The sequence below is a fragment of the Caretta caretta genome, chromosome 6 (assembly GCF_965140235.1).
Source record: "Caretta caretta isolate rCarCar2 chromosome 6, rCarCar1.hap1, whole genome shotgun sequence".
Taxonomy (NCBI): domain Eukaryota; kingdom Metazoa; phylum Chordata; order Testudines; family Cheloniidae; genus Caretta; species Caretta caretta.
Window position 1 is genome coordinate 102,871,265 of NC_134211.1, and position 12,391 is coordinate 102,883,655.

At 38.9% G+C, this 12,391-nt stretch overlaps 1 protein-coding gene across 7 annotated transcripts in view; it reads left to right on the forward strand.

Moving 5' to 3' along the window:
• The window catches only part of UNC79 (unc-79 subunit of NALCN channel complex), a 149,815-nt gene that overhangs the window by 123,145 nt on the left and 14,279 nt on the right, over positions 1-12,391 (forward strand). For all 7 annotated transcript variants that reach the window (XM_048854188.2, XM_048854187.2, XM_048854189.2 and 4 more), the window contains 3 exons: positions 3,523-3,600; positions 6,719-6,808; positions 11,681-11,856. In XM_048854188.2, the coding sequence (XP_048710145.1) occupies positions 3,523-3,600; positions 6,719-6,808; positions 11,681-11,856 (344 nt within the window). The remainder of the gene's footprint in view (positions 1-3,522; positions 3,601-6,718; positions 6,809-11,680; positions 11,857-12,391) is intronic.

The window sequence follows — 12,391 nt, forward strand, 5'->3', positions numbered from 1 at the left end:
GCCTAGAATTGAGTCATTAACTGAATGTGAAACATGCTTGTCTACTGTAGCGTATTATTACTTTCATTTTGTTACTGGTCTAACCAAAGAGTTTGGCAGGTAGTTATGGTCATATTAACATTTCACAAATGATTGTTTGCAGACTCAGAAACTGTTGGTTTAGACTCTTATAATGTAGTTTCCCAAATTCTCTGGGTTCCTCAGTATTATATTCTCTTCCTTCTGTTTTTTTGTTTTACATGTTGATCAACATTTATATCCAAATATTTAAATTAATTAGTGAAACTTTCCATTAGGGTTAATTGTATTCTGAAAATTGATATTCACAAGCTCAGTATAAGCATCTATTTAAGCACGGTTTTTAAATGTTGATGATTTATTTATTTATTGCAAGGTTTCTTGGGGTTTTTTTGCCCAGCATCCAAATTTTGTTCAACACAGGATAACACTGAAATCTTGCCAGGAGCCAATGGCCATGCCTGCTTTGCAGTCCCCACACCATATCTTCATTATGCAGGTGTGGCCCATGCAGATTATATAGGAACTGCTTCTTCTACTAACATTTTAAATCCCAAGGGCTTGATTCTGTCCTCCTTGCACCAGTGTAAACCTGCATTACCTCTGTGGAAATCAGTGCAATTAAAACAGTGTAAGAGAGCTCAGAATCAGGCCCGATGTTTCATTTCTTTTTAACTTACATGTTTTATTATTTCCCCTGTTTAACAACAAGCCCCATGAGGTGGCACCCATTTTGAGCAAGACCTTCAACTGCTGTATATCCGTGTAGCTCTTTTGACTTCAATGTAGCCATGCTGATTTACATCAGTTGAGGATCTAGTCCTCAGAATTTAATCATAATGCATAACTGGCTGAAATGATCAAAGATGAAGGTCACATTTTAAGATATTTCTCGCAAATATTTTTTTAGAACCCTGAGCATGAACAGATGGATATTTACCCACCCAAATTCAGCAGACATGTTATTTATTCATTACCCAACCACTTTATCTCAATTAGCAGACAATGTTAGGAAGAGGTCCAACATATATTTCCCATCCTTCTGCAATGTGACTTTCCCATCCTTTTTGCAATGTGATCCTATGTATGACTGGTACTAAATCTATTGCCGGTGACAACTTGATGCCTCATAGTATTTGTAGGGAGTTAATATGAATGTCAGTGAGTTGAACTGGAAATACGAAATTTTAGTTGGGCATTAGTTTGGTTTATCCAGCCCTTCTTCCCTGCAGTTCAGCTCTGGAAGGATCCTTGCAGCTGCAGGCCAGATGGTAACCAAAATTATAAGCTAAAGCTAAGCTAATTGCTCATTACAAACTTTATGGATTTTGTTAGCCATTGTTCATGTTTATATTAATCTTTGTTGCATAACCCACCCCATTGAATATTTTGCATTTAGTAGGTTAACAGGAAGCTAATAAGGCTTTTTTGTTTTAAGGGAAAATAATATTTAAAATCAACAATGTTTCACTTTAGCAGATGTTCTCAGTTGACTTGAAATTACTGAATATTTACACAATATTTTACCTATAGCAATGCAGATAACCTACCATAATGTGTTAGAAATGCCAGGCCAGATTCTCTAGTGAGTTATGTCCCCTTTGTGCCACTCGTGTGGTGCAAAAGGACCATAATACAGCAACAAATGTTCAACAAACAATTCCTCTGGCAGAGGAGAACTTCCTACTGGCATATCTTCTCAGAGTAGGGGATGTGCCAAGGGTGTGTTGGGGGACATGTCAGGAGTATTCCTATCCTCCACTGGTATAGGGTCCATTGAGTTTCTTCCACCTGTGGCATAATTTAGAGCAGCCTAACAGCTACTTTAAATATCACTGGTTTCAGAGTAGCAGCCGTCTTAGTCTGTATACGCAAAAAGAAAAGGAGTACTTGTGGCACCTGAGAGACTAACCAATTTATTTGAGCATAAGCTTTCGTGAGCTACAGCTCACTTCATCGGATCGAAAGCTTATGCTCAAATAAATTGGTTAGTCTCTAAGGTGCCACAAGTACTCCTTTAAATATCACTGTGGCTGGTGCATACCATAACTGCTCCCAGAGGCCTTCTTCGTCCTTCCGTATGCCAAATAGAGCTCTGGCACAGAACAGATTCTGACCAACCCTCGCTGTAATGGTATGGGTCACATCATGATCGCTCTTCAGTATAAATTGGAACCATTGGCTTTACTCTGGTGTGAAACTAGTGTAAATGAGATCAGAATCACGCCATGTATATGGGGAGACCCTGTGTGAATGTTACCCTACACATCGTTTTCTCTTCATGGCATTTATCCCCAAAGAACAGGCTGACGTCAAAGATCTAAGTTTATCGTATGAGTGTTTCCAAGTCTTGGTATATAATACTAATATTCTAATTAAAATACATTACAAAAGATATAGGTCATATAGGACTAGAAATGCAACTTCAGGCACTGCAGGGGACATCTGGGGCCAAGATTGAGGACAATCAGTGGTGACAATGGTGCCAGACTTGTGTGTCAAACAGTTAATAGATATATTATGTAGTTTGAAGCTGCCCAAATTAGTGAAACCACAACATACACTGAGGAAATCCAGGTTGACACCTCAGCTTGGGAACCTTGCTTCTGTGTCTGCTCTTTGGGGGATGACATACCGCATATCTATGGACAGAAACTACAAGAATTGCTCAAGTACAAGGATAATGTTTGTTAGGATAGTAAACTCTCTGAGGCAGGGATCTCATCATCTTGTCTGCAAAATGTCTAGCACAGTGTTGGAGATATATAAAGAATAAATAACAATATTAAAAGGCCTGATGTATGAATATTGTGGACATCAGTGGTTTTGGGGGCAGGGGAATGAAGAATAAATAGAAGTCTAAAAACGGAATCAAGAAAAACAAGGAAAAATTAATCATGATAATGTTCAATGACAGCTGCTCTAGATAAACAGGAATTTATTGGATTTGATTCAGGCATTAGTGGGTGAAATTCTATGGCCTGTGTTATGCAAGAGGTCAGACTTGATGATCATAATGGTCCATTCTGAATTTAAAATCCATTAATATAATTCATCCTTAGTGTAACTCCAGTGATAGAGTTCTGCAATAGAGATTCATGAAAGCTGAATATTGCTGATTGATCCATTCTCCTTTACTTCTGATATCCATCACAATAAGAAGAGTCCATTGAGGTTTTTTTGGAGAAATGCAAAAGTTTCCTATTGATTACAAATATATTTAGGTTTGATTGAAAATTTCCTATATTATCTTATAATTTTCTTCAAACCATTACTGCACAAATCAGCATATATATGTCAATTCATATACTTTAAAGTCAGTTTTTCTATCTGATGAATTAACTTGTTTATAACAGACAAATTAGCTTGTTTATAATGTGTCCAAAAGCAAGTTACCACAAAAGTAAGCAAAAAGAGATCTGAGCTGAGTTTAATAAAATCCTAAATTACTTTTTAATGTCTTCAGGCTCTTACAAATATAATTCATCTTTAATTTCTTATTAGTTTGTTTGTGCAGATGCTGGAACAAAACTAGCTGAGTCAACAATCTTGCACAAACAGATGATTGCATCTATGCCTGGAGTAAGTACTGAACCACACTCCATCTCTTTGTTACTGCTTTTCTTAAAAATGTCTCACTCAGTTCTGATGTTCAGATTGTTAATGGAAATGTCCTTTCTCTTACTTTTGTTTCTCTTCTGGCTTACCAAGGCACTGAAGATAGAAGCTTGGATGATTCATTTTTATAGAATGTTGAGAAAAATTTAAAGTAACGCAACTTGATCCTGCAGCCTCTACTTTATATGAGTAGTCTTACTCACATGACAAGTCCCATTGACTTCAGTGGGGCTTCTCAGTCAAGTAGGAGTTACCTTGCTAGTCTTCAGAAAACTGAACTAGGGAGCAGACCAGCTGAATGCCCCAAAAGATGTCATAAGGCAGGGAGATTTCAGACTGTTGCCCCCACTTTCCCAAAAGAAAGACACAGGTAAAGAAGGAAGTTAAATAATCCTGTAAGATATTCATATTTATCATGCTGGGTGTAGCACAAATACCAGTAGATAGATAGGGTCTGGGACCTGTCCTTAGTCATTCCAAATCTGCTGCAGGGTTTGCAGATTGCTTTTCTATGTGCAAGTCTCACCAGCACTATAGATGACCGAACAGCTCTTTTCTATATCTAACTTTTGTGATTCTATGACTTTTAACTCCAAGCCACAATGATAATTAATACCTCTCCTAACAGAACCTTTTAATTTTATTTTTATCAAAATAGCCAGATTGGTCTCGATATAACAAGACATGGAATAAATTGTTCACTTTAGAAGAACTAACAGAAGAGAAAGTTGTTCTGCTGTTTGAATGCAACATATTCCTGCCGAAAGAAACTGAATAAACAGTAGGAGAGAAATCTCTTGCAATAGAGGTTTATTATTCAGGAGGTTTGCGCACAATATCTTTTATAATTCCATCACTCAGTTTAAAAGAACCAATGTGGAATCCTTCGTCCACGTAAACTGGATGGAGGGGACACTGACAGGGCTGCCAGTGACCTTATTTTATTGTTTGTTATCCTGTCAGGAGAACTGACAGGCATAGCATTTGAACAGGCAGAAAGTGTTATAGTTCAGCACCATGTAGATTTATATTAACATAGAAAAATGAGAAATACTTGGGTCAGCTGCTTAAATATAGAATTTGAGCAGATTCTCAAATTTCAGTAACTAAAACTCCGTTATGGCTGAATAATTTTATGAACAAAAACAACACTGGCTGTTGTTTATGCTCAGTAAAGGGTGATCAGTTCATAGAATCACAGAAGATTAGGGTTGGAAGAGACCTCAGGAGGTCATCTAGCCCAACCCCCTGCTCAAAGCAGGACCAACCCCAACTAAATCATGTTTAGGATGCACACCATTTACTAGAGGGGTCAAAGAGGAATATTCTTTCCCAACATACAGTATTGCATTACAGGGCAGCTGCATTATGACTTTTTTCTTCTTTTAAAGCTATAGGTATTGGCCACTCTGGGAAGCAAGATATGAAATTTGATAAAACAATGGTGTCCTGTAATGCAGTAAGTGTACTGGACCCAGAATAATCCTGAATTTATAGAAGTTTGATTTTCAGAGGTGCTGAGCAGCCAGAGCTCCCACAGACTTCAGCTGAAATTGTGGGCGTTCACTATTCCTGAAAATCAACCCCTCAGATTCAGAGGATTCTGCCTTTGGATGAAGGTGACTACTCCACCAGCTGTATGCACCTTCTCACAAAGCTTTTATGAAGAGCTCTCTGGCATGACCTATGTTTAGCTTGGTAATTTAATTCACTGCATTGCTCGGCATGTGCCCTGCAGATCTTTTACTAACTGAGGGCTAGACTGGCAGCTGGCAGTGTGCCCTGAGTAAGGGGCCATGCACAACTGCACTTCCCAGGAACAGAGCACAGACTAAATTGTGACTTTATTGCATCACAGTTTGGTCCCTGCTCCCCTTTTGCTCCATGGGGGAGGTAATGCAAGCTAGCCCCTTTCCTGGCACAGATTACTTCTCCCTGTATGCTGGCACAGCTGCTTACCCACCTGTGACTGAAATGCAGATAGCTCATGCAAGAGCATAGGGACATGTTTTATACTCCCTAATTCCCCTGTGCTGCTGGTGTGTAGGCTGGCTAATGATTGAGCCCAATGTGCCATCTGTCCTCTTCATTTAAATAGGAGTTGAAGGAAAGAAACTGTCTTTATTGTATCTATTTCCCTAAGGCTATTTGTAATTATGGAGGGGGGTTTGTTTCAGTTTCTTAAAAAAAGTCTTACACCGTTTTGCTTTGTCCAGTTTGGACTCCCAGAATTTTGCATGTTCCCAAAGTGTTGTGAAGACAGTACTTTTGTTGCTACTCTGAAAACACTTACCTTTTTTTAAACCCTACATGTTTTGAAGTGAAAACTATTGTGATCTAAATTTAGCATGTTTTACAATTTTTTTTTAGTTAATTTGAAATGGCAGCAAAGTGCTGATCTTTTGAGTACTTTGTCAATGAAAATATTCCACTAACCTCTGCTAGCAAAAATTGTGGTGCACACAGTCGTCTCTGTTAACAAGTGAAAAGCATTAGCTCGGTGATTAAAAAGCAATTTTTCTGGTGCCATCTTCACTGGGAACTTGTGAGCAAGGAAGAATGACTGTGTTCTTTCCATAAGTTTCCTGAACTGGACTCGTTCTTATGAACACAGAGGATCCGTGCCTGTGGTTCTATTTCAATTTCTTAGGGCTCAGCCCACCAATTTGCCTCAGAGGAGAGCTCAGCTGCTTGAAAAGTTGTGGGACTGGGGGCCTTATCCAGAGCCCATTGAAGCTGATGGAAAGACTCCCTTTGACATCAGTGAACTTTGATTCAGGCCCCATGAAAAGTTCAAGGAGGACACTGTACTAATATTCTTGAAAAGGTCTTCACTTAACCTTTTATTACAGTCACTGATGAGAAATTCTGTGATTGGCTGCTTTATGTATATGCTTCTGGATAATGGGGAAAACTTCACTGCAAAGAAGACTCCCAAGGAATATTTCAGTTTAAATGGTACACCATCAGAAGCAGTCAAGAAACAGATGTTTTTCAGTGAACATGAGATAAATCCAGAAACCTGAATATGTCAAAAACCAGATGATTAAATTCAGGTTTTTTGTGTTTTGTTTTTTTTTAGTGTGGAACAGCAGCAATGGAGTGCATGAGGCAGTACGTTAATGATGTGCTGGATTTTATTGCTGATATGCATACCTTAACCAAATTAAAGGTGAGTACGGTACGGGGATATGTTGACCCAAATTGTATTTGCTAATTATGACTTTCATCCTTTCTGTAAATAGCATAGTTGGAGGGACCTATATGAAAATGACCAACAGAGAGATTTCCATTTTAAAGCTAGTGTTATCATAGGTTAGTCACTTCTTCAGGGAAAAACAAGAAAGTAGCTTATGGAAAGGGCTGAAGTTAGGGCTGGATTTGAATATGCAAAGCACACAAATAAAAACACAGGTTTCATTTTTTGAAATGTGGATGCTGAAAAATAATATCATACAAAGATCCCTTTGGAAGGGACCCAAACAATCATATACAGAAAAATAAATTTCTGTGTCCATGTTACTAATTCTGCTTTAATGGACCAATCCTGCATCCCTTATACACACACGCAGATATTACTGGTCTTTGTTAGGGGTGTATGATTTAACCATGTGCTACTAAAATTGTAATAATTTAAAATTCCAGTTTTCTTTTCCTCATGTGTGATGATGCATTTCATTCCGTTTGGACAAAGGAAATAGACTAGTAAGTTTCTCTTTGGTTTCTAGTCAGTGTTATTTTCTGATTCTTATACATTAGCCTGATGCTGCAATGTTTGGATAGCAAACATGCCAGAGAAATGTTTACATTAAAATACAATATTTTAATTTTAAAAAATCCCATATAAATATTTATATTATTATTAAGTTTTGTAAAATAAATAACTATTACTAATAATTTATTTTTATTTATACAACTTAAATTGTAACATTGTCTCTCTAAACAAGTCTCTGAGTATAGTTTGGAGCTGAAAATACATGCACAGTGGTTGAAATTCACCTCTGAGCAGAGGGGAAGCACAGGTATATCAATAGCACTGCTTAAATACCTCCTACATCCTCAAAAATGGTGTTAAGGGGGATTTAAATGGTCTGTTGATCTAGTGCTGCTTCCTTGCACAGGAGTGGATTTCATCCAGTTAGCACATAAAGTAAAGCAGGAGGGGATGTAAACAGGTCTTGCTACTTGTAACCCATACAAAGCTTGCAAGACAAATTGATGGTTTGGGAGTATGGAACAGAGGTCATTCTGAAGTACAGAAGAGAGTCCAAAAGCTGTAAAAGATGCAGCCAGTGCTAAAATCTGGCAAAAGGCCGTTAGTGTTTGAACAACAGGAACTCAGTGATCCAAGGGGAAGTTCGTCAGCAGAATCAGAGGTCACTCCATCACTGAACACAGTCAAATCAAGCAGTTGCCAAATTGCGTTTGTGTGATCTAAAGCTCAGTTAACAGATATAGTACAGCTAGTGTTGCCTAATTCTAACTAGCAAGAAAACATATTCCCGTCATTCACACATTGCACCCTGGGCTCTGACATACACATAGTTCTAGGGAGGCTCCAATACTAATCTCCCACATTCACTTCTAGCCTGTGCCTAAAGAGCTGTTGATTTGCTCCAATGCATTTTGCAGCACAGGTCAGTCTGTAAGGGACAATGGGCAAAGTCTGCTGCTTCCCTTATATGCCAAGGTTTGGAATGTGTCAGTCTTTTTCTGAAAAGTAGTGACCGTGCACTACATCGCCTCATGCTACCAGTTCATCTTTTATCTTCACACGAACGTGTTCTTGCAGGGAGCCACACAAATGAGGAGGAATCCTGGGTAAAACCTTAAAAAAATGCTTCTGTTGAGACCCACAAGAAATTTTTTAAAGAGAGAAATATCTCTGCTTCCAGTTCCTGCCCTATTGAATGTCTGCCTTGAACCCCATTCAGCTTTTAGAAATGCTCCAGTAGGGGAAGCTGCTTTTTTCCTCTTTTGCACTGGAGTAGTGATCCACTCTAAAGCATGAACTAATTAATCATTTTCAACTGAACTGAATTCCCATCCCACTCTAATTTTTCCCTGTTAAAAAATTATTCGCACATTCTAAATTACTTTCCAAATATACTAAAAAATGAATCAGTGGTGAAACTAAGGGAGACTCATCCTGTACACTTATCCCACAGAAAACGTGAATTTGATTGAAACCATAAATGGAAACCATATCTTTGTAAATATATTCAGATTACCTCTCTCTGTGAAATATTCCCAAAAAGAGCTCGCTCTCTTGCATACTTTTTTTATTCCTTCTTCTTCCCTTTTCTTTTCCCATTTTACTAAATTGTTGCCATCTCTTTAAGGCTCCAATCTTGCAAAAGCTCATGCAAATGCATCACTCCAGGGCTGGAGCAGCCACAGGAAAAAAACTAGGGAGTGCTTATCACCCACCGGCAGCTCCGTCCTTCCCCTCCCAGTGCCTCCTGCCTGCTTCGATCAGCTGTTCTGCAGTGTGCTGGAGGTGCTGGGGGGGGAGGGGAGAGGAGAGAGGAGTGGGGATGGGGTGCACTGGGGGAGGGGGCGGAACTGGGCAGGTAGAGATGGAACAGGGATGGGGCTTGGGAGAAGAGGTGGGGTGGGATGTGCGGGCAGGGCCTGGGGCCAAGCGGGGGCAGGAAGAGACAGGGTAGGGGTGGGGATTTGGAGGAAGGGCTCAAGTGGGGGTGAGGCCTGGGGTCGAGCAGGAGGTTGAGCACCCCTGGTACCTGGAGGAAACTGGTGCCTGTGGTTGTGTTGGTCCCAGGATATTAGAGAGACAGGGTGGGTGAGGTAAAAGGTCCAATAAAACATTACTTCACCCAACTTGTATCTCTAATATCCTGGGACCAATACGGCTACAACAACATTGCAAACAACAAAGGAAGATATCAAATTTTTCCATCTGAAATGGAAACTCTGCCACATGAAGAAAAAGGAAGAAAAACTGAACAGCGACATCTACTTTCTGAGTAAATGCAAGAAACAAAACATCATTCCCAGAGGTGTCACCATCTATAGCCCTCTGACCACTACATGCAACAGAAGTTGGTCCAGTAAAAGATATTACCACCTCATCCACCTTGACTTGCTTCAATTACACAGCTGCATAAGTCTTTGCAGAATCTAAAAGTTCTTCATGTTTATTGTTAGTCCTTGTATAGCAAGCGATGGACCTGAACTAAGCCCCCTTCTCTGTTCTTCATAGATCTGTCTTTCATGGGACAAAATTAAACCAGGGAGCAAACTCCTAAACTTTGTGATTTGGGGGTTGAAATCTGGATCAGAATCAAAGCATTTCCAAATTTTAGGTTGCTTGGATTCAGCCCATATGAGATACGAGTCAGACCGCTTGAAGGAATACAGTAGAAAGCCAGCTAATATGACCATTATTTTAATTAATGGTTTATTGAGGTTCTGGTTCAGTTTGGAAAATGTAAAGGCAAGTATATATTTAGTCTGGAAAGTTTGTAGGTGGAAAAGCTGTAGCCTCTTCCTTTTTGGATTTACCTTTTTAAGGGATGCAGACAGAAACATATTGTATGTCTCCTATATAACTGGACAAATACTGGAAAAACCAAACCAAACCAAAAAACCTGCAAATGTTCAGTCAGCATTTTAAACAAGTCCACATCATCCATGTTCATGCCCATTCATACTCATTTTACATGAATGTTCATATTGACTGGGTTTCACTAACGCAAATGTCCCTGGAAAGTGGATTTTAAGTTTGTCCACATTGTACATTTGTTTTCAGCGAGTATTCCTTCTGTTGGTCAGAGTCACACTAGCCAATCCATGTGATGGGAACAATATCATGTGACTTATATGACCAATCACAACCTAGGAGCACAACTTGATTTGGGATTTCAAATTGTGAATAACAAGGCTTTGAATTTGAAAGGGGGAAATTGTTCATCAGCTAATGAATAAATCTAAGGAAAGCAGTGTTTGCAGACATTCAGTGAACAAAAAAAGAGGTGAAGTTTGCTGAATAAATATTTAGTTAAAAGTTGTTAGTTTAGTTCTAATAAAGTGTTTTTCTGTGGAAGAGACCTTAATTGTGCATTTCTTTCTCAGTCCTGTATTAGTAACTAGTGCATTATATTAGACTTGCACATGATAATGTCTCAGCATAGCCATATTCTCATTTATTTTCTGTGTTCGGTTATTTATGGTCTTTGTTTTCTCTTGGAATAAAATGTAAATTTCTAGAAAGTCAGGAAGGTTGAATTTATAAATTTCACTATCTGAACATAAGCAAAAGATCTGTCTTTCTGTCTGTGCTGGAAGATTTTGCACTCCTGAAACAGGAGTTCAGTTAAATGATTTTCATTTGTTGAACTAAAATTACTGGGGCCAGATCCTCCGCTGATGAAAATCATAGGTCTATTGACTTTTGTGCCATTATAGCAATTTATTCCAGCTGATAATATGGCTTCTATTATGCAAAGGACATTTTGTCCCTTTAAGCAAACCAGACACCAGTTGACACTGCCATCATCTGCAATAGCAATAGACAATTCAGAGTTAGCACATTTGGGAATATGGAGGAATCTCAAGAAGCACCAATTAAGCATTACAGCTCACAACAGTGTTTTATAAAATACGTTCTCAGGGATAAGCATATGCCACTCAATTGATACAACATTGCCCTTAGATTTTCAGGGCCTAAATGTCCTCACAAAAAATGAGCCATGCAAAATGGTCTCTCACCCACTGAAGAGGCAAAATACTGTATTTTAAAAGGCAAATGGCTATTTGCCTGGGTAAAGCTGGTAATTTCTTGTGCAAATTATATTACCTTGTGAAAAGATTGAGTCCTTTGATGTGCAATTAAATAAATAGAGTATGCAAAAGCTAGTTTGCATACATAGTTACAGGGTTTGCTGATAGAAAGGATGCATGCACATGTTGCCTCTTTCTTTGTATGGGTGATTGAAGGTGAACAGACAATATGTGAGAATTTGCATAAAGTGGATTTAGTGCAATACCCTACTGGATAGAAAATCAGATCTTTACTTTGCAGAGTCACATGAAGACGTGTTCCCAGCCACTGCATGAAGACACCTTTGGTGGACATCTCAAAGTTGGTTTAGCTCAGATTGCAGCTATGGAAATTACACGAGGAAATCACAGAGATAATAAAGCTGTGATTCGTTACTTGCCATGGCTGTACCATCCTCCTTCTGCAATGCAACAGGGGTAAGAGCACTTTTGTCCCCAAAAGAAGAGCAATGAGGCAGAAATTCCCACAATAATTCTGGGGTTCTTGCCAGATTAAAGGGAATGCAGTTAGTGATGACAGTGGGTATGATTTGATGATGGATGTTGAAACAAAGACAATTCAATGTTAAATGTTTCAACAACCCCAACTTTATCACTCAGTAGTGTTGCGTCATGGTCCCAAATGGATCCATGATGTAACTCCATTGGCTTCAGTGAAGTTACATCAGGGATGAATTTGAATAAGGATGTGAGAATCTGAGTTCATAGTAAAACCGAATGAAAGTATTCAATCAGTTCTGGTTGTAAACCTAGCTATATAGGGCCAACTCCTGACTCCTTACTCATTGCAGTTTGCCTGTGTAAGGAGTGAATGTAAATGAGTGGGGCGTCAGGATTGGGCCCATTCTGAAGGTGATCTGTTAAAAAAAGACTTCACAATATGAGAGGTTCTTTGGATTTAATCTGTGAAGCTGTACATATACTTTAATTTATTATCTCCCTGGGCTTCAGT